This window comes from Cyprinodon tularosa, unplaced genomic scaffold, assembly GCF_016077235.1.
Source record: "Cyprinodon tularosa strain WSP-4 unplaced genomic scaffold, ASM1607723v1 ctg63, whole genome shotgun sequence".
Lineage (NCBI taxonomy): Eukaryota > Metazoa > Chordata > Actinopteri > Cyprinodontiformes > Cyprinodontidae > Cyprinodon > Cyprinodon tularosa.
The window spans coordinates 1,197,183-1,220,180 of record NW_024039374.1 but is presented as its reverse complement, the minus strand read 5'-3'; the positions used below and the strand labels follow the sequence as shown (position 1 = coordinate 1,220,180).

Below are 22,998 nucleotides of genomic sequence, written 5' to 3'. Positions count from 1 at the left end.
TTTTAAATTATTCTATCCAAACATTATGCCTGCATGTTTCTCCAGGGTAATTAGATGTACCAGCGGTTTAATTTGTTTCCCTCAGAGTCTAAGCCCACAAAATACAATTCGTGTATCATATCAGTACTTGTACTTCCTTAAAAAATATGTTTATTTAGTGGTGGTGGAATAAATGGACTTTTTAGGACTGAATAAACATGTGGTGCAAAAAGAAAACAGTTGTGAGAGGAAGATTGAGAGTGTTTATTGGATAAGTCACTAATACAAAGTTGGCTATCCTGGTAAAGTATTTCTTAGAAGTGACAATGCTGGTCGGAATAGGAGCAGAAATTAAACTGAATGCTTCAATAAAATAGTATTTCTATTTAAATAATTATTTTTCAGCTATTTTAAATTTCTGGACAGGATGCTGAGTCTCAAAATCTGCTGCTCTTACATGAAATTTCTATAGTTTTCCTTCTCCTTGCTGAACAAATGGTCAAACAAAGCGTTTTTTTTAGAGGTTTTAGGCAATTTAGGCAGGACACTGCTGTCACTGTCATCCTACCTTTTGATAGCATAAAGTTAAGTTTTATATTTGCAATTAAGTCATTATGCATATGCTAAAGGTTTACTTTGTGAGAGTAAGGCTAATATAGAGCTACAATTTGCAGTTGAAACATCAGAAGGAGTTCTGGAAAACTGTAAGAATAACCCTTATAATAAGCCTTGGATCTAATAAATATGTTTTGATATGCACCATTTTTCATTATTCATCTTTATATAAACAATGCTATAGTGTCAAATAAATAAATGAGCAGAAATCTTATTTTAAAAATCAATGGCCTGTCATTATATGCCCTGTAATGCCACAAAAGAATGGTACTAGGTGATAAGGGAGACTAAAGTAATGTTAGTTCATATTATTTTGTTTCTGAAATAAAATGAAAATATGAAGTTATTGTTTTAAACCAACCAAGACCTTTAAATCTGATAGACTTACCAGGCCACTGAGCAGGAGGAGTGTTTGGTTGAACAGCCTCATCCATGCTGACGGCTTTCAGTGCCTGCTTCTGAGACAGTAAAATGCTCTGATACACAGTCCCAGTAAAATGGTTCACATGGCTACGAAACAAGGAGAAAAAGGACAAATTATGCCTTTTATACTTCATGCTGAACAGAAAGGTAAAACTTGAGAAAAAAAAACTTAGGATGATTATTTTTTTCCAAATAAAAATTTTCAATGCTTTGTTAGGGCAAGATAAAAAAAATGCTTTTATTAAATTCTCAGCTTAGCTCTGTTTATATCCTGTTGGCTAAGAAGGAATGCTTGCTAGAATCGTTTTTTTTTTATAAGCAAAACTAGGACCACCAGGGAGTCCTTCATTACCATTCAAAAACAAAAAATGATGAAAATCAATTTAAGAAAAAACATCCTCAAAAATAAAAAAGTACAGATACTTTCTCCTTCAGAGCTGACAGATTATATCAGTTCAGTTCATATGGATATGCCTAAATTAGCAAACTAAAAAGTGTGTAATAAATGCAATAGGGAAAAAAAAACTAAACATTTTTAAGTTTCAGACATTTAAATTGCAAACAACAAAAAAGTCACTTTTAATTTGTTTTATCAAGCTCAGAATGCTAAGATTATAAAATAGAAATAAAATTTAAACTTTTATTTACACACGAATTACCTCCTACTGGGGCGACATGCCTGGAAACCTCCCAAGGAGGGAACCAGGGGGCATCCAAGACATGTCTCTGAGCCACCTAAGGTGATGCCCTGATCTCTTCAAATCACATTATTAACTTAAATACATACTTTTCAAATTATTTGTCCTGCATGTTTACCTACCTGCCACCAATTGATTATATGGACAAATGTGGGATTATCACAATAACTGAATAACTTCATAATGTAATGTAGGGGATTCTAGTAATTGCTACTGGGAGAAATGGATAAACAATTAGCTCAGCCAAAATGTTTGTTTTCCCTAATTTACAGCTTTTGTCCAAATCAGCTATTTATCACCGTTGAGAATTAATTCTTTCAAGATATTTAAAGGAGAACAAGGCTCATTGTTAATGGCCTTCTGCCATGATTGACTGAGGGTTTGGATAAGAATAGATTAAATGAACAATGAAGCTCAAATACAGAAATAATTTCTATATTAGTAAAAGTAGACTAGCTCCATAGCTGGCTATGTCTAGGAAAGAAAGAGTTAAAGCTGGTGGGTAGAGCTGGTAGATACACTCTGAGACTTTGTGCCAAATCTTCAAAGATTCAAAATGAGCTTTGAATTTCATGCGCAAATAAAGCTTGCAGTAATGTGTTGAAGGAGATCTACAAAAGCTGCATACAAAAATTATAAAATGTACAAACCAGACCCATATAAAAAAGTTAATTATTTGTGCAACTGATTGGAAACAACCTATTTAGAGTTGGAGATCATTACAAAAAAATTAAAAAAAATTATAATGTAATTATGACATGTTTTACTTTAAATAAGTATGTCAAATAGCTACAAACCCGCCCCCCAAAAAAGAGAAGGATTCACCTTTTAGATTAATGGTGAGTTTACGCTCTAAATGGCTGGATTTACCTTTAACTCATCAGAACATCCACTTGACCCAATACGTTGCAAAACAAGTAGGCCCATATTATTTAATAAAACATAACTCTGAGCCTGTAAAAGAACATTGAGAGGGAAAAAATCCCTTTGACCGCAAGTTAGTGATGTGCACTTTCAGTCACCCTCTTCAAAAAACCTCATACGTCTGTCTTAACGCTTGCTTTTTCTTTCACCCCTTTTTACATATTTCTAAATTTAGAGACCGAAACGAATAATACCATAAGGAGCTACAAGCATGAACACAGATGAAAAGAAAGAGTAGTAACTATAGTGACATATGCCACTGACTTGTCTACGCAAAGGAAGGCTGTTCTGCATATCTGTAAATAAAGAAAATATAGCTCATAATCTGCTTATTTAAAGTGGAAAACAACAGTCTGGAAGAACTTCTTTGAGACAGAAAGTTCAATATTGTAAAGAAGAAAACAGCTCTCCTTAAAACTTTACACGAAAACTGCTGTAATTAATCTCCATTGTTGCAGGGCTGTGGCTTTAGCCTCCAGTCTGATGCAGCATTCATGCAATAGTAAACATCATCATCATCTTTATTTGTAGAGCGCTTTATAAATGGCTACCAGCTGAAAACAAAGTGCTAAACATGCAGCATAAACATATAAAATAAGGCAATAATGAGAATGGGTTCAAGCTAAATAAACAAGGTCCCAACAACTAAGCCCTGCCAGTGTTAGAAGGCAGCGAATATAAATATAAGTCTTGAGGGGTTTAAAATTTGGGATTGAACGAGCCCCTCCAATGTGCAGCTGGAGGTTATTGTATAAAATGCAGAAAATTAACAACGAATTCTGGCAAAACCATGACAGAGGCACACAAAGCAGCAGAGCTTTAGGCCAAATGGACTATTTGAAAAAACATAAATAAACAAAGAAAAAAAGGCCTCCCACACTCATGTATCCATCTAAAGTTTAAACCCAACTGTGTTCTTGTCAACCTGATTGGAAGCTATAGTACACCAGACTCTTAAATAAACAATGCTGCTCCCCATCTGCAAGAACCAAAAACATTATTAAGTATTTACAATAAGAATGACAAACAGCATCCTTACAGCTTTCATAATTCATGTTCAACATGATCAAAACAGACAAGTGCCTGTCATACTCCCAGCTACCAAACCTTCAGCTTCTAGTTTCCAATTCTTTAATTCACTGCAGCAGCTCTTTGGAAAACAAATTGGAAGCCTAGGCAAACTTTATCTTAAACATACATATCTTTTAGGAGTTATATACTGTGTGGAGTATATTAGTCAAACTGTATGTGTGCATTATGCTACCATTGTACAACCTGTACAGTGCCTTCTGGCTTTATTATTAGCAGTTAGGTTCAATTGTGCTTTTTAGACAATGTAAAAATAAATTAAAGAGGGAATTAAAATCTCACCAACAAGAAATCAGCCATGAGCTGAACTCTCTTTAAACTTTGTAAAATTAGCCTATTCTGTTCCATGCAGAAGTTTCAAAAGCAGGATTTTCTGAGAGCCAAAAAAATTATTTTTTTTAAATCTTCTTAAAACGCTAGTGTTCAAAAATCTTCTCACATTCAGACCGGAGAGTCTGTCAATACAGCTCGTCTAAGCAAACTAATTATATAGACAGCTATCACTGCCATGGTAACTCAAAAAAATGGATGAAGGCAGCTCTTTCTTCCTTGCTATACGTGACAGTATTGGTCTAAACAAAGACAGAGGCGCCCAGCTGTGAGACAGACTGTACACGGAGGCTATGTTGCTCACGAACGTTTCACTTTTCAAAGCGTGTGATGCAATTGTGCTGTCATATGTTGTTCTTGAGGCTCTGAGCAGATTATGTCAGCTGTGGAATCAAGATACTGCTTTTAGATTTATACTTCAACTACAAAACCTGTAAACATTTTATGACACTTTTTAAAGATGTCGAGTCAAGCAGAGCAAACCATTTGTAAAACAGCTTAGTACAAACATAAAAGCCTACAGGTACATCTCCATCTAAAATATTGTTGAAAAGGTAATATACTTTGATAATTCAATTAAAATTCAATTTGTAAATTCTATAGATCACAGCCTAAAACTCATAAAACCAAAAAGGTTCAAGTCCGACTCCGATTTGTAGCTGCTTAGAAAGATCTACATAAATAGCCCCAGAAGAAATGAGTGCTGGTCAGGCCAGATAAGGATTAAGCTTTGTTGCCAAAGTGACAAAATGCATGGTTAGCATAACCACAGTGGTCCTTTCTAAGTAAAGCACAGTGAAAAAACAAGCAAAGCAGTAGCAATATAATGCAGATAACTTGTTTTACTAAGAGCAGTAATTTGTTATTGGACAACATGGATGGAACACCTTGTGAAATGCATTCAAGCAAATATCTGAGTGGCATGTGCATGCAATGATGAACACACACACGCGTATTAATTCAGAAACTGTGTGGCTTATATAGAACCCTAAGCATTTTAATCTTCTCCACCCAGAAACAAACCAAAAACACTCAACTTTGTCAATAAAAAGGAAAGAGATAAGTGAAATTAACAAGTGATAAAATAGTTCTGCAACACTCACCTGTACTTGTGTCCATCACAAAGACATTGATAAATACATGCAGACAAGGAAGCAGCGAGGGTATGCATTACATAGATCTGAAAATGAGAGGAAAAGTGTTATTTAACTTTTTTGCTTATGTAGAAATTTATTTGCACTTCTGGTTCAGTCAGCAACTGAAAACTTATTTTCCGTTGGACAAAGTATTGAATATGGAAAACTAACTGTCCTACCTCATTATTAACCACATCTGGATGTGGAGGTGAGTCGAGCGCATTGATGGTTTGCAGGATGTCGTGAGTCAGATTGGTCAGATAGACGATGGGGTTGGCCACTACGGTCTTAACATTGACTGTGCAGGCAGTGAGCAGAGGGATAGAGGTCGGCTGAGGATTCATTGCTGCCACTGACCTCATGGAGTCATCCTGGGGACCCAAGGCAGAGAATATTTTCAAGCATTACTGCTAATAACATGAACCCTGTATGCTTATTTAACTGTGAGCAGAATTAATGTTATAACCTACTGTGTCAGGACACAAGAGGATATTTACACGATGGTTTGCTAAGAGATTCAATGCAATTCAATTCAAGCAAACATTTCAATGTAATTTAAAGGGATTTTATGTAAAGTATAAACATGAACTTGGATGTAATTGTGAAGAAGAATATAAAGTCCAAATCAACTCTCCAGAAATTTTCAGACTGGAAGGAGAGTAAAAAAAACAGCTTCTTTGAAAGTCATAACAAGATGCAGTTTCTTGACTTTGACTAGGTCATTATTAAATGGAAAACAATTAATTCTGATTGTTTAGCTCAATCATTCTTTGAACCATTTCTGACCAGATTTCGCAAATTTCTGCAAAAAACAAACAAAAAAAACATAGGAAATTTTTAAATCATTGAGGTTTTATAGGGCAGAAAAACATTGGGTAGTTCAAGAGTCGTGTATATTGCAAAGCAGCATGAGGCACAATTTAAAAAAATATTCAAATTTTGAATTTATTTCATAAGCAGGCTAAATAGAAAAAAAAAAAAACGTAAACCATGGATAACATCTTTGAAAACAGAAACTTTTCTTCAGCATTGATGAACTACGAGCCAACCACTTGAAATGTCATAATTTCCACAAGTATCTGTTGTGTGTCTGTGAGCCACTGACAGTTAAAGAGAAAAGAAGAAAACACTGGCAGTGCAGATGTGTGTGATTCTGTTTGTACTATGTTTCTGAACATCACTTTCTGCGTATAAGAATACCAGGAAGACTTATTTTCTTCACCCTTGATGAATCACAGAATCAGTTCTCAGTAACCTACTTAATAGAAACTCCTCACGCCATTTGAAGTAAACACAAAGGAAGAACGCGAACATTTCCTCAACAACAATGAGGAAATTTGACAACTAGGGGACCAAAGCTGGGGGAGCAGAAAATTATTTTATTTTCAAAATCAAAGCAGGAGAGCAAGAAGGACTCCCTGTGCCCATTGACTGTGCTACAAACAAAGCTCCCATGTTGCCTCATGGAAATGTTTACAACCGACTCCTCTTTTTATTACTCAGTCTTAAAGTAGGAACTTCTCCAGGGTTTGGGCACTTACTGCACAACCCGTCAGGCTTGATGCCCGAGGTAAACATCTCATCCACTTATCCAGCTGAAACAACAACAATTCAGCATTGTCATATGGTTCCACAAATGTGTATAAAAGTAAATCAGTGCTCATCTGCTCATTAAGCACCAAAGATAAGTTATTGTCCAATTGTTTTTAAATATAAAACCATTTTAATCACAAAAACAGCCTCAATATCAACCGTTATTGGTTGTATAACACCATAAAATAAACAAGCATCACTATTATAATTTTCTTAAATGTCATTTTTGAAGACGATTAAACCCACCCCAGTCCAAAACACTTTTAATAATTATTAATCAGTGGATTAGGTCATGAAGGACTGCACACAGTGATGTAGCTTTCAGTGCAGAAAACCCATTTGCTTCTCTACATCAAAACAATCTGACTGTGCAGGTGCAGAAAACTTGGGATATTTTTAGGGGAAGTTCTGTTGATTGGGCAAAAAAAACCTTTGGCATGGGTGCAACTGTGCCTGTGGCAATATCATTTTAGTAGGCTGGCAGTCAAAACAGGAAACACGAAACTGGGATCTATCGAGAGCACAGAACAGCTCTGAGTGCCTTTGCAATGGAATTATGGTTGAAATTATTTTTCTCTCTTTTTGTTTTTAGCTATTTTATTGTCATTACACTGTCACCAGTACAGAGCAACGAAATTCCGACTCTGCATTTAACCCATCCTCTAGGGGAGCAGTGGGCTGCCATTGAGTGGCACTCAGAGAGCAGTGTGGGGTTAAGGATCTATGCTCAGGGACAGTCTGTGGGAGTAGGGCTAGAACATAGAGGCTCAGGATTCCGAGCGCAATGCCCTAACCAATAGGCCGTCACTCCCCCATTTAAGATAAAAAAACATTTTTGTGTATCTATGCTCTATCCAGAACTCCTAAAGTTGAAAAGTTAATTTTTTCCTGGTTTAGTTCTGTAAAAAAATGTTCTTTAAGGTTAACTGGTATAGTGAATGTTACATAGGGCTGCAACTAACAATTATTTTTCCAATCGATTTTTACAAAACTAAACCAGGTTTGTGCTTTATTCATGTATTTATTACAATGTATTAATCAAACCCATCAAAGTCATCATCCTCTGTTTCTGAATTAAACAGCTGCGCTAAATCAGACATGCCAATTTCCCCTTCTTCACTGTCAGAGTCACTTTCCGTGCAGCGCGGCTCCTCAGAAATAATGCCGGCTTTTGCCTGCCTTCCACTTATCCTGAAACTGTGGTCTCCGTCTGTCATCCATCGCTCCCACGCCGCTCGCAGCCTTACTTTGAACGGCCGGTTCACACCGATGTCGAGCGGTTGAAGTTCCTTTGTCAGACCCCCGGGATAACGGCGAGCACAGCGTTAATTTGATTCACCTTTTTTTCACATCGGCTGTGAGATGGGCACGCAGCGATGGTGATGCGTGGAAAAAACCACCTGGTCTCCTCACATACACCTGCCTCAGCCACGCTTTCATCATCTTCTCATCCATCCAGCCTTTTTCATTTGCGTTAATATCATATGTCATCAGAGTGCTGTGTCTGTCTCGCTGTCAGCTCCCAGATCAGCTTCTCTGATTGGTTGATGCGGTGCGTCCAGCAGCAAAACTTAAATTTTTCCATCTCGAGCTGCAGCAGCGCGTTGGCGGTGCGTCAGATGCTTAAACGCTTTCGACGCGCTGCGCCTGCTGCTCAAAACGCGCTGAGGGACCTTTTGCTGAACCTATACGCGCGTCAACCATTGACTTTGCATGTAAACTCGCTGCTTCTGCTGCACCTGCTGGGTCCGGTTCACACCGATGTCGAGCGGTTGAACAGCGAGCACAGCCTTAATTTGTTTCCCCATGTTTTTCACATCAGCTGTGAGATGGGCACGCATGGAGTTACATATTAACAGCGATGGTGATGAGTGGAAAAAAAAACACCTGGTCTCCTTACATTCAGCCACTCTTTCATCATCTCCTCAATGAGGTGGTCTCAAAAGTCGCAGTTACAACACACATAGGGCGCACCGCACCATAGGGCGCACCGCACATTTTGAGGGGAAAAAAAGACGTTTAAGTGCGCCTTATAGTCGTGAAAATACGGTATTTCAATAATCGATTAATTTTATTAATCCAATGAATTGTTCCAAATCTAGTGCTACACCTAAAAACAGGTCCTGCTATGACTGAATGATTAAAATGGATAAAAGGGCATGATTCGTGCATGATAAAAGACATAAATGTGAACTATTAGAACTCCGCATCAAACTAAATTCTTCAAATTATTCTGGCTCATTTTTGAAACCCATGACCTGATATGTTACCATTTTTATTCTGAGAAAATCTCCATTTACCATGACAACAAAAACAAACAAACAAGCTTCTGATCCTGATTATGACCTATGAAATAGATTTGGTATAAAAAGTAACAGCGACTATCAGATAACTACCCAACCCTGCCTAGCAGGGACCTGTGTGCGTCTTTATTCACCTGATGAGACTCTTGAAGCAGCAGTATAAGCTCCATCCGTACAGAAGCAAGTCCTCCACCATGGGAGCCATGTAAGCTGCAGTAGCTCAGAAACATCCTCAGTAAAGGCTGGTTGCTCTGGAGCCAAAGTCTCCTGCTCCTTTGGCTGTCTCCAGGGGGGCTGCCGGGCTGAAAAATATTTTTGCTTTTGAAATTTTGTGAAGAAACTCTTTAGCATTCTGTATAGAAAAACAGGTCACTCTGACCCGTTTGCTATCATTTGTTTATAAACTATACATGATAATTATTTCTGTTCAATATATCTATTGATTTTTCTTTGTGAATGTGTGACTTGTACAAGCTAACTGAGATAAAACAATCAATAGTTGGAATAAAAAAGAAAATTGTGTTGGTGAAAAGACATTGAGCTGTTTTTTTTCTTTTCTATATCCATTATCACCCCAAGGAGCCAGCAATCAACACCAACCTGCTCCTCCTCCACCAGTCCAGAAACAGGGCCATCCCCCGGGACAGACTGTTCTGGTAAGCATGGCCTATAGCTGCAAACACGCTGGTGAGCCACCACCTGCAGTGGAGTTTATAATAGGACATTTTTTTTTCTGAAATTCAACTCATCAAGAGAGTGGTTATTGTTTATGCATGACAGACAAAAACCATTAAACCAAAACCTCAAACTGTTGTTTACATGAGAGAAAAGCACTGGTGAGGATTATATGAGCTGACAGAGATGAAATACTGAAACAATAACATCAACAGAGGAGGAACTGAGCGGGGGTTATCCAATGCCAAAGTTTAACTGAGTTAACTTAAATATGAAATGTTTATCAGGAATACTTGAAGTGAAAAAAGCTGAAAATGAATGAATTTAGAAGTTTCTGTTTGTACCTCTCTTTCCAACCACTGACAGAGCTGATAACGCAGCTTCCCTCCATCCAGTTCGTACCCAGTAGACAGAGTCCGAAGCTCGTTGCTCATGATCTTCAAGCAGGCGGTGAACTTAAGATGGGCCAAAAAGATGTCCTCAGACGGAGCGATGAAATCATTGCCCTCTTCGCTTTCCTCACTTTTCACAGTTTCTGCTATCGTCAACACGGAGTCCTGACGGTCCTGAAACACGCTGTTGTCTGCTTTTCTACGCTTTTCCTGATTTGTCTCTTCCTCCTCATCCTCACAGTCTTTGTCACTGTCCCACTTCAGCTCCAGGGGCTCATCTGGAAGGGTCACCGATGGCTGGCTCCAGTCAAAACTTAACACTGAATCGGACCGGCTGTTGCTGTTCCCATCAGAGTGGTAGCCGTTCAGGCCAGGCGGAGACCAGTCAGGTTCCGACGACAACCCATTCCTGCTGCCCACACTTAGTTCATGTGGAATGCTTTTAAGCACAGGATGAGAAACTTTGGAGTGCTTGTGAACTTTGGGCATCTTGGAAAGGACCTCTAGTGCTAACATGGGGCACCCAGCGTGCAGGTGTGCATATGCAGTAGTGAAAAACAGTCTCCTCTCATCCAGGCTGATCAAGTCAGCTCTACGGATCTCTGTGGTCAGAGCCACTTTAGCTTTGTCAGAAGAGCTAAAATGGCGACGAAGGAGCAGAGGGTGTGTCCGGAGGTAGATGTAAAAGTTGAAAACCTCAGGGTTACAAGCAGACATGGCAGAGGGACCTGAAAAAGATGCAAGAGACACAAAAAGAAACAGAAAACCAGAAGTTACTCAGTTATTAGTACAAACTCTGAAAAGATGAGCTGTTAACACTCCCTGTAAAGAATTCACACCCTTCAAGTTTTTATCATCTTTGCATTTTTCCACATAACACCCCTGAAACTTATGTGATTTTTGGAATTGGAAGGACAATAACCTCAACCTTTTATATACTTCTTTGCATATTTAAAAATAGGCATTTCTGACCATTTTTCATTAAGTAAAAAAATAATCACCTCAGTTAATCTAAACAAAGAGAACATAAGGAAAGAATAAAAAAAAAAATGACGCAAAGAAATGTTCATAGACTCAGTGGACTTTAACTAGGCAATTCCAGCACAAACACACCTCCATCTGGAACAGGTTTGTCCAGCTTTGTCCTATAGTTAGAAAAATCATACATTGTGATTTTTGGATTTGTTTTATCAGATTGTGTACGACGGAGTATTAGGGCCACACATGAAGAGAAAAAATATTTTTGCCATGACGAGATTAAAGTCGACATGTCGACATTAAACTCAACATTTCGAGAATAAAGTTGAAATGTCATGTTGAGTTTAATCTCGATGTGTCGACTTTAAACTCGCCATTTCGAGAATAAAGTTGAAATGTCATGTTGAGTTTAATCTCGATGTGTCGACTTTAAACTCGCCATTTCGAGAATAAAGTTGAAATGTCATGTTGAGTTTAATCTCGACGTGTCGACTTTAAACTCGCCATTTCGAGAATAAAGTTGATATATCGTGGCGACTTTAATCTCGACATTCCAAAGTTTGGAGAAAAGAGCAACCGCGCTCCACAGCTGCAGTCTGCGTTTGGAGAAAAGAGCACAGGCGTCGCGCACGCCTGTACTCCACCCCTTCAGGATCAAGCAACTTGATCAATTGTCTTATTGTATTTTGCGATACAACATAACCTCTCTGTATTGCACGCAGATGTAACCATCGATATCCTTGCATCTGCCCATTTCCAGCAATTTCAGTATGCAAGAATGCGGCCATTTCTTCCAAGTTTGTATGATTTTTCCTTCTGAACAGATGATGTTTTCGCCACAACCTTTTTAGCGTCCTTACACTAATAATCACACTGTGGTTCTGGGCTAAAAGACTGAGGATTTCCTTATTGCTAAACCCGATTCTAAAGTACAATTTGACCAAATCATCTACACAAGGCATGTCTGATTCTGGATTCTGTGCATGTATCCTGTGCAGCGGTTGGCTCTCTTGAACTAATTTCAACTTTATTGTCGACACGTCGAGATTAAACTCAACATGACATCTCAACTTTATTCTCGAAATGGCGAGTTTAAAGTCGACAGGGCGAGTTTAAAGTCGACACGTCAAGATTAAACTCAACAGGACATTTCAACTTTATTCTCGAAATGTTGAGTTTAATGTCGACATGTCGAGTTTAATCTCGTCATGGCAAAAATATTTTTTCTCTTCATGTGTGGCCCTAATACTCCGTCGTAGATTATGTCTCTCAGAGTGGACATGAAAATAAGATGAAAATTTCCAACCCTTCCATGATTTCTAAGTGGGAGAACTTGAAAATAAGCAGGGTATTCATACTTACATTCATCACTGTACAAGTAGCTATTTACCGGAAGCCAGAGAGTTCAGTGTGCTTAGCATTACTGCTGTTTATCTTTGCAAAATGACAATTAAGTCTAAAAAGTTCTGTTTTCATCTTATCAGAGAAAATGTCATAAAATAAATATGTATTCCCCATTTAAACTGGATTTCTTATGACTTTCTTTATGTGTCACCTGCCTTTTCAATCCATCTGATTAATATTTTCCAGGCGTTGGGTATTATAGCAAATATCAATTTTATTTGAGAATATCAAAGTAAAATGGGGCGGAATGCAAATTATTGCCTTTCATTTAATTTCTTTCTGTACCACATATGATTTTGGTCCGATTATATAATAAAATGCATTAGGAGTATTTAAACACCAAATTAAATGCACTAAAGTTTATTGTTATGACAAGAGAAAGCTTGAAAAAGTTTAAGGGTTGTGATTACTTTGCAAGTCACTGTAACAGGATGAGAGACTCTACCTCTGTTGGGATTCTAGAAATATGCAGCAGAAGTAGCTCACTGAAAAACTGTACTTTGTGGCTACTGAAATGTGAAGAGAAGAAAAGAGGAAGAAGCTAAAAAGGAAAGGGAATGCCTCGAGGGCAGGAAGGTGAAAAATCAAGTTCACTCTTTTATGTAAATTTCTATAGAAAAAGAAATCAAAGGGCTAACAGCTTGAATCGCAGCCTGAGCAAAGAGAAAAAGACTAACTTTAAAGATCCAGAGGGGTTTACGTTTTTGTAGGCATACCATGAGTGGTTTGAGGAAATAATGTATAAAACACACAATAACAGATGTTGGCTTTAAAATCCAAAAATAATCCAATAAGGGTTCATACCAAGTTCAGGTCTTCATCTATTATTGAAAGTTCGATTTTTGTCAGCAGGGTTCAATTTGGTAATTTCCTTTTTAGCAGATTATAACACTCAAAATACATTTACGACAAAACATTTATTTTCAAAGTTGCTTTATTACCACAATTAACCTGATTAACTCATTTAAGAAAAAGTTGCAAAGCCGAAAGCCAAACATTATATAACAAAGAAGACTGACTGAACCTCCAACTGTTGTTGTGTCCTGAATGTAGGAGTGTTTGTCCCAGATCTTGAGAAGTCTTCTACGAATATATTTAGCTGCAGATGTCCCAGCACAATATATAATTAAAATAGTAATATGTTCCAAAACTGAGCATCTTAAGAAAATTAGGAAATAAACGACATTTCCTCAGCAGGTTATCAGTTTTAAAATGTCATGTTTAACTCACTCAACAAAGACGTTCAAGACGTATTACACTTTTTTTGACTGACATTTCCTTCAAACAAAAAGATCTACAGGGCAGCGTAATGCGTATGAATACAAATCTAATTTGGCATGTTAAAATGTTTACGGTCTGTTTACACTTGGCTTTTAAATACATTTGACTCAAAGCATCTTTTTATGTAGTTTTAGCTATTTGTGTGCAGAGAAGAACCTCCAGAAAAATCTTTAACATAAACACAGGTATGATGAGTTATGACAGGAACCAGGATAAAGAGCACATAAAAAAAAAGCCTGTATTGAGATCCAGTACTTGAGATCAGAAATAAATTATTTTCTCAAAGCAAGCTAGACATAAGTTTTTAAGAAAAAGCACAAAGTTTTTCCTCTGTAGAGTAAGAGGTTAAAAAAATGTGACCATCTTAATGAAGCAAAACAGATTGGATGTTATTAACACAGTTAGTTTGTAAAAGAGCAAATAACTCGATGGCAGTAGAGAATACTCTCAGGAAACACTAAACATACCACTGTCAGATTTGCTCTCAGAGGGTCCACAGCTTTTGCAGTTTGCAGGCTGCTCAATTAGTGTGTCCAATGCCCCGCTGTAATCCTCTAGGACCCAGTAAGCTATGCTTCGCAAGAACGGATCTGGATGAACTGGAATCTGAAATGCATAGAAAAGAGCAGTCTGTGGGTGGCATCATCAAATATTGGGTGGGAAAAACTTAGCTTCTTGTGGGTACTTCTCATGCAAATACACAAACTATTTTACCTGTTTGTCTTGTCCCAAAACATGTCTCTGGAGGATCTTTTTATAGGTCGAGGATGTCTCAAACTCAGATTCATACAATCTAGCGATCACCAGGGCAAGCTGCAAATCCTGCATTTTCTCCAAACACACCTAAAGAAGCAAAGGTAATCTTTCAGTCAGTCACTACATTTATTCATCGTTTTCTACTCATGTGATAAACTAAATTAAATAAAACCCTGTGCTAGCAGAAAACATCTCGGAACCTAAGTACTGACATAGAGAGGTGCATTTCAATGAGACGACCTCCTCCCAGTCAGGGAGAATGAGCAAAGTCAATGATAGCCCTTTGCCTGGGTGAAGCTCATTTCCATAAAATGCTTAGAGAGGTAGTGGTTACTCATGCACATATAACAAAGTGACTCACTGCTTAAGGGACTATCCGAACAGGAATAACCTTGATAAGTAAAAGCTTAAATAATCCAGATGGCCTGTGTTAGCCCTCCTGATAGTAACAGTTGCACGCTGATAGACAGCAGTTTTAGGCACCAAGCAATGTATGCAGCCAGTAACAAAACAGTTTTTTTTAGATTCAAGAAAGCAGTCAGCCTGAAAAATAACTCATAACTACAGCCTGGAGCATAGAGTCTGCTTTAACAGTCAGAATTTACAACGCAGCTTTTATTTACATTTTTTTTTTTTATAGTTCCAATTTCTGAATTAATTTTTTTGTACATTGTTAAAGCATAAATAGAAGGCATTTAAAAACAATGACTTCATATATTTATACAGAGGGTTTCAACTGGGAACCTATAGAAACCATACATAGTTAAAACTAAAAAAAGGTGACAAATGAAAGACTGATGAACAGATGGGCTGAGTACTGAATTGTTAAAAAAAATAAACACACACTAATTAGAAACATAAATGATATGAAATCAGCATTTTTTGCACTTTTAAATACGTCAATAAACAAAAACATTAAAAAAATTAACTAACAGAAGGAACTGAAAATTAAGAGAGGACCTCTTCACTCTTGCTGAAAACCATCAATCTAATTTAAACTTAAAAGAGCTGTCAAAAACAGCAGAGGTAAAACAACAAATCCTTCTTATAAATATTTTGTCATGTCTTTCTTTTTTCACTTGCCTCCACAGCATCCTTAAGGGAACCAGCAAGGAGAAAAAAGGCTGCAGAATGCTGGAACCGCTGCTTTCCCAACAAAGAGAAGGCATTCTTTAATGCGGCTTTCCTCCACCTGTCCTCGCTGAAGTTGTTATGGAAGAACTCTGTCATTTTTGTATTCTTCTGAGATCTGGAGAGAACGACATTTAAAAAGCATCACTGTCACTTATCCTAAGCAACTTGACACAACTACGCTTCTATAAGAACAATGTGCAAAATGATGTCAGCCCTGCCTACCTGTACAGCCCCCAAACCACTGCCTTCTTTTTCATTGCCAGATAAAATATAGCAGCATCCAGAGGATCATTGTTTCTCTGAAATGAAGCTTTAGCAACCTGGAAAACCGAGAGGACCAAAGCTTGATTTAGCAAATAATGCCTCCAATTCAACATATAGAACCTTAAAGGATTATATTCAGCAGTTTCTTCATAAGAAGATCATTAAGATCATTTATTTTATTCCATGTCTTGTAGAAGTCAAGTCTAAAAAATATTCAGCTACTTTCATAAAAAACTGGCCTAATCTTAAACTCGCTTAGTATAAACAGTACTGACAAAGTAAGATGACTTTTAAAAAAGAATCCCACAGCTTTTAACAGTGTAAAAAAACAAAACAAAAATGATTTTATTATTTCTATTTTAAGCAAAGTATTGGCGCTTTTTCTACAGCTACTAAAATATTCTAATAAAAGAGCAGTTAACCAAGTCTTCAAAAATTCTCTGGGATTTAACGACATTATTTTAAGCAACATTTTAGAATAAACAAAGGGTAGTTTTCAAGTAAAAATACTTATAGCAGAAAATCTCTTTTTAACCTTTTTTTTTATTCGTGGGTTTTTGAAGACAAGATATTCTTGCTACCTAGTTGGGTTTCCCCACATTTGTGTCTTAAAACCAGCAATATGTACAGATAAAACTTTCTTTCCTATAAGGAAAAAAGATGATGAACCTTCTTTCAACCTGCTTACCAGGAGGGTGAAGCAACAGAGGGGGGAGAGGCAATCCTGGATCCCTCCATGCTTCACAGTTGTACAAAACATGAATAACTGGCGCTCCTTTTCTGGCATCTCATCAAAAACTGGTCCAAGATTTATATTCAGAGAAAGGCTGACAATGATAAATAAATGACAATGTCTGTTTTTACCTTTTCAATGCACCTGCGCAGTTTGTTGGTGCTCCGCAGCCACCAGCCCACACCCATGGCCCGCAGCTCGGCCCAGGTGGGCTCTCCCTTCTGCAGGGCGGGCAGCATGTTCAGCAGCTCCTCCTCAGCTTCTGAGTGGAAGGCCCAAGAGTACTGGCATGTTGAAAGGCCTAGAGATAGCAGAAAAAGATTAATTTAAATAGGTAAAAGCCAATAAAGAAAATTTAACTGTACAAGTGGTAACAGGTTCCTCTGACAGCTGAAGTGTTGAGAGTCTAATGAAGGCTTTATAGGTTGCTCAAAGGAAACTTTACAGCAGTAGTTAAGGATGATGAATAGATGCTGGCTTGTTCACTTCTTTTTAAGAGATCTGCAGTCAAACGATTATACTTAAAGCTGAAGTCTGTAAGTTTTAAAAAATCACTTTTTTGTCATATTGGCTAAAACTGTCCCTATGCCCAGACAGCAGTACATGTGATATGTAACCTGTGAAAAAAACTGCTTCAATTGGTCCCGCATACTGCCTGTATTTCAATCTGGAAAGAATAATTCGGGACGAGTCAAAACAACCAATCACAGCCAGAGGAGCATCTGATGGAGTGTCAATCATAGCTCACACACGCTGAATCCCGCCCCCCCCCCCGCCCCCCCCCTTCTGGTCGTATGTGGTAGCCGCGCAGATGCTGTGAGAGGGGTGGAGCTTGGAGGTGGGGCATGAGTGAAGCAGAGAGGGTGGGGGAGTGGAGTGAAACCTGTTTTTCTTCAAATTTTCAGTTGAAGTCTGCTCTCTCCTCAATGTTACAGACTGCAGCTTTAAGATCATCATAGCATTCTCCGTCTTGCTTTAGGGATCCTTGGAGTTATTGCTCTGACACTTTAGAAAGCAAGTGAGCCAAAATTGAACAGGTGGAGAGACCAGCAATGCGGTAGAACCTGAAGTGATTATTTTAAGACGCCAACAAATGTATGACTTCTCATAGAGACACTTCGCATTCATTCAAATATCAGATCAGATATGGACTCAAATATTTAGATTCAGAGGCAATTATTAGCTGTACTTCTTTTTAGAAATGTCAGTTTGCATTGAGTGTAAACCCTATAACCTGCGTTTAGCAGGCGGGGCCTGTTAGTCACAACAGTGTGAATGGTATGTCTGAAATACATTGTCTCTTTCTAGATGTAAACATCTAAAAAGGTGAAAGTTAGGTTAAATTGGTACATTAAGTATAACCGAGGAAAGAGCTCGACAAGTAGCTTTACCAGACCACAGCAAGGAAAACTGGATAAAAGTCAGGTTCTTTGTGTCATCCTTCCTTCATTTAACACATACAGGATATTTGAGAATAAGAAATATTTGAACCCAATCGGAAAAACTTATGAAGCTAAAGACTTTAGATCAAGGGTCACCGACCTTTTTAAGGCTGAGGGATACTTCAAGGATACAGAGTCATATACCAATAGTGACCTATGAACTGGAGGAATCAATGTTCACCTAAACTACAAACACAATAAGCATATTTTAATTGTTTCTTTTAACAGATTTTCTTAATATTATCATTTTGAAATCTCTATAAATGCTTAAATTCTCTGTATGATTAAAAAGATTAAATGCTCTATAAGTGATTAAAAAAGAAGGGCAACACAATTAAATAAATTTAAATCTCAGCCGACTGGTGTGTTGTGCTGTTTTCAGAAGATGCACCCCATGAGGCCCCTGGGGGTCCCTTGGTGCCCGTGGGTACCACGTTGGTGACCCCCGCTTTAGATCCTAATTCCACCCTATTTTGAGGTGGTCAGTTGGTTCATGTTATCACATTTTTTATTATTATTATTATTAAACATATATTAATGGCTTTTTCTTCTGTGTTTCTTAAGCTAATATTTTTTTTCATGACAAACTAGAAAAGCAATTAAATTTTGCCCCATACTGTGACATACATCTCAAGCTAAAACTCACACATGACTTGGATTATTACCAAATGTTTAATGACTTATTACTTCAAGATGTGCACCTCTGGCAAAAAAAAAACTTCCTTAAAACCCATTCACAAGTTTTCAAGTAGTCCTACTAAAAAAAACAACAACCATGAAAACAACTTCCTTGGGGGAGGTAAATCAACCAATAAAAGCATGATTCGTAGGAAAATAGAATCTAAGGCTTAAGGATTTTGCCAAATCTTTAAAATAACAATTTTTTTTATTTTCCTTTGCAGTAATCACAAAACTGCAGTTGCAGCACCTCAGGGTTTCCGCTTACTTCGAGGCTTAATCCCAAACTGGCCCCTAAGCAAAAACCCTTTGCACTAACCCTTCGTTTGGCTGTTCATTTAATTCCAAAAGGGAAGGTCCTCTTCTAAATAGTTTTATTTGACTGCATAACATTTGTTCTAAGAAAGGGGCCAATTTTTAATTTCACGTCAACCTGCGCCACAGATCTACAGCCATGCACAGGGGGCAGCACTGTTGCTTTTCTTTTCCATTGGAGGGAAGAGGTCCCATTCTCATTTATACCCCCCCATCTCAATAAAGGTGCCCTCCACAGCTTCAAGTGTGACTCCATTGGGAGTGACACTGCATATTTAAGGGGTAGTGCTTAGGGGGCGGTTTGGGATTCAACTATACTCTCAGGCACAGATCTGTGCTAGCTGCAACACTCTCTTTCTTTTTGTTTGGCGGTAACCTACTTTTAGGAGCATTAGTACCATCTAATGAGTTCACTGCAGTTTGTTGTTGGTGCTTATGTAGCTCTTTATGGATTATACAACACAGTGGCCTGAAATAACAATGAAGCTTCAAACAAAAACATCCTGGATTGAAAATTTGCCAGATTTATTGATTCAACAAATCTTCAGGTTCTAAATGAATCCAACAGAGATCCTCTGAAAATGACTACTGTACCTTGGCGTAACAGCTGGGCTCGATGGACAGGAGGCAGGGATGTTAGGAGGAAGGTGTGAAGTCTGACAGCCAGCAAGAACTTCAACCCACACTCATCCAAAGTTTCTCCACCTGCCACATTTATCACAAACATTTCTTCAACATCTAAATATCACATTATAATGTAAATGAAGAACTAATTTAGTAAACTCTGTCATTTGGAGCATATCAAATAATGCTCATATGTTCTGTCTTTACCTTTGCTCTTATTCTGGTTATCTTTTAGGTCTGTGCTCGTCGTGGCAATGGTGTCAGCCAGTGCCATGAGAGACATCTGCTCCATTCGAGTTAACCCTGGCAGGCTGGAGTGGAGGAGGTGGCTGGACAAAACCTGAGCGTGTTCTGGGCCAAAGTATGTTGGACTGTACTGGGAAAGGTCTATAACCTACAAATATGGGAAAAACAATGGCCAAAATCAAACTTTTTTGATAAAAGCAGTGATATCGTATAGTATAATATTTTTTTTATCTGTTAGCTAGGATGTTTTTTTGTATGCACATTTCTAGATCAATGCATCTAGAAACTAACTGTTGCTTAAAGCATGGAACAGAAGGCCAACCTTATTCCCAGTTTCTTCTTCTTCATTGTCCAGAGGGTCCAGATCCAGGGTGTTATGGGTATGAAACAGCTCATCATAGGCATCGGTCTGACTGGAGCCATGTCCGCTATCACCACTCATACTGCCTCCTTTCTCTGTTAAGGGACACAGAAATCGGTCAGACAAGACAAGCAAAGCACCTGAAACAGCAGAGTGCTGCAGAGAACAGAAGCATCACAGGGCAGTATTCATAATACCAAAAACATTGCCAAGCTTTTATAATGTTTGCCTTGCATTTTCAGACAAACAGGAAGGAAGAGTGGTAAATAAGAAAAGCAGTCTGTTTCTTTGAATCTCCCACATTGAGATTAGCCTGCAATGGTGCCTATTCTTCATCTAGAGACAAAGTAAGAAAGCTCCATTCTTCCTCTACACATACATAAAAAAAAGAAGTCCTTTAGAAAGTGTTTTTTTTTTTGTTTTTTTTTTAAAAAAGCTTTCACATGATGCATGGGTAGAATCACTACATATTAACTTAAATTCACTTAAATTATAGTTTGATTTGTCTATCTAAAAGCTTTCTGAAGGGGAAATTATAGTAAAAATTCAATACATTCAGAACAAAAATATCACAGAATTATATTTATTCTACTCACAAAACTTACATAAAATCCAAAAATATATCTAAAAGAAATCAACAGGGGAAGGTCTTTGAATGTCTTCTAATCATAATGAGATTTATTGCCAAGTAGGTTTGCACTTACAAGGAATTTGCCTTCGTGTTGATGGTGCCGACAATTATATATATAGCCTCAGGAGGGAGAGAGGCAGTGACAGTGTCACGGGGGTCTCTGAGCCTTGTTGATAAGGCTGGGAACAAAAGAGAGTGCACCAACACACTGAGGCAGAAATCTGCCCTCATAGATGTTAAAGCCCAACACATCCAGAGTTCAACCTATGAGACATCTTCCCAGTAAAGAGTCACCTCTCTAACCAGACCGAATCCTGTGACCTGTGGTTCTGAAGATCTGGCACCATAGCCTACACTGCAAAAAATCCTTCTAAAATAAGTAAAATAATCTCTTGAAATAAAGCATATTTGCCCTACATGTAAGGCTGTACGTAGAATAATCTGCCAATGGAATCAGTATTTTGGTCACTAAAATAAGACAATTACATAAAATGCACTTGAAAAGTTTTATTTCTCTTGGTTAGTAAGAGACACTTCTACTTGCTTCTTCTTTGTTTTGTTTTGGCTTGACTCTATGAAATGTAACTGAGACAAAGCCATTTCTCATTTCCTACAAAGATGCAAAGATCTGGCTATGCCTAAGCTCCATGTACATGATTTCAACCTACTATTCCTAATGGTGCAGGATCTTTCTGTGTCACTGGTATAGTATCAAGAAGTAAATATTTATATAATTTAGACCCATCAAAATTGGATTAAAAAAGTTGTAGGTTCGACTAAGGGTGTAAATAATAATCTTTTTGTATCGATGCATCGATCCAAAAGTCGACGATCCGATGCATCGATACGTCCGCAAGATAATCGATTCATGTTTTTTTTTTTTTCTTCCTCCGGTCTATTTTTATCCATTTGCTCCTGGGCGTAATTCTCCCTCCTGTGCTGCAGTGGCGCTAAATCTATTTTGCCCTCCTACCGCGCTTCATGGTTATACTCTTAGAGCAGTGTGTTGCAGTAAGCTTGACACAGACATTTTTAAATTATGCTCAGTATTGAAGCGTGGTCTGTGCTACACACTGTGGGTCTAGATACGGCCGAGGCGGCGAGGAAGTGGGGGAGAGTTTAGTCCGACGACGGAGGGACATGAGGGCCAAAAAGAGCGGAGATCCAGGTGGAAAAAGGGTCCCATCGTTCTTGCGCACCTCGCTCTTCTAGCGGGTCAAACTTCACGAGTTCTTTTCCGCAATTTCGGTCATAAAAACAAAACAAGCTGGCCTCTTGTCTGCGGCACTGTCTGCAGTCAGCTACAATTTGGGAGAGCTGCAGCGGAGCGTCTCTCCAGGGGGCGGGGACGTCTGGAGCCGAGGTATTGCATTGAACTCATTGCACTGATTTTGCGCAGTATTTTTGCAGTATTTTTTGATGCAACTTCTGTTATTGCTGTTGTTTCTAAAAAAAAAAAAATGCATAACGATATGACAGCTTTCATTGATTTATCTCAAACTTGAAACTTTGTTAAGCCTGTTTGTGTAAAAAAAAAAATAATAATAAAAAAAATTAACCGATGAATCGAATCGAGGTGTATTCTAGAGTATCGAAAATAATCGAATCATTGGGTCAGGAAATCGATACTGAATCGAATCGCCATGATGGATGTGATTTACACCCCTAGGTTTGACTTTCAAGTACAAATATGTGATTCCACTGGCATATCATTTTACCTACCTAGTAAAATTGAGTGTAAATACACTTATTTAAAGAAAAGTTTACTCAAATTTAGTTTTCTTTTTGCAGCGTAGTAGAGAAGTTCTATAAAACATTTGTTGATTCAGCCTTCAGGTTGCTTTCATCTTGCCAAAGAGGAGTGGGTGTTTGGATGTTTCTAAATTTTTAACAATCAAACAACTATTTGGCTGAAAGATTAAAGCTTTAGATGAACAAAAAACAACAGAATTTTAAACAAGTGGATCAAACTTGAGTTGTTGGTCCTGCTTGCA

General features: G+C 38.0%; 1 protein-coding gene across 1 annotated transcript in view; it reads right to left on the bottom strand.

Moving 5' to 3' along the window:
• LOC119798582 (dmX-like protein 1) overlaps nt 1–22,998 on the bottom strand; it is a 79,190-nt gene that overhangs the window by 30,297 nt on the left and 25,895 nt on the right. The window contains exons 20-33 of the mRNA XM_038308125.1: nt 20,335–20,468; nt 19,974–20,160; nt 19,737–19,847; nt 16,839–17,008; nt 15,933–16,030; nt 15,660–15,825; nt 14,535–14,663; nt 14,288–14,426; nt 10,110–10,885; nt 9,691–9,789; nt 9,225–9,392; nt 5,374–5,565; nt 5,162–5,238; nt 983–1,104 (exon numbers count right to left, since the gene is read on the bottom strand). Coding sequence (XP_038164053.1) covers nt 983–1,104; nt 5,162–5,238; nt 5,374–5,565; nt 9,225–9,392; nt 9,691–9,789; nt 10,110–10,885; nt 14,288–14,426; nt 14,535–14,663; nt 15,660–15,825; nt 15,933–16,030; nt 16,839–17,008; nt 19,737–19,847; nt 19,974–20,160; nt 20,335–20,468 — 2,568 coding nt within the window. The remainder of the gene's footprint in view (nt 1–982; nt 1,105–5,161; nt 5,239–5,373; nt 5,566–9,224; nt 9,393–9,690; nt 9,790–10,109; nt 10,886–14,287; nt 14,427–14,534; nt 14,664–15,659; nt 15,826–15,932; nt 16,031–16,838; nt 17,009–19,736; nt 19,848–19,973; nt 20,161–20,334; nt 20,469–22,998) is intronic.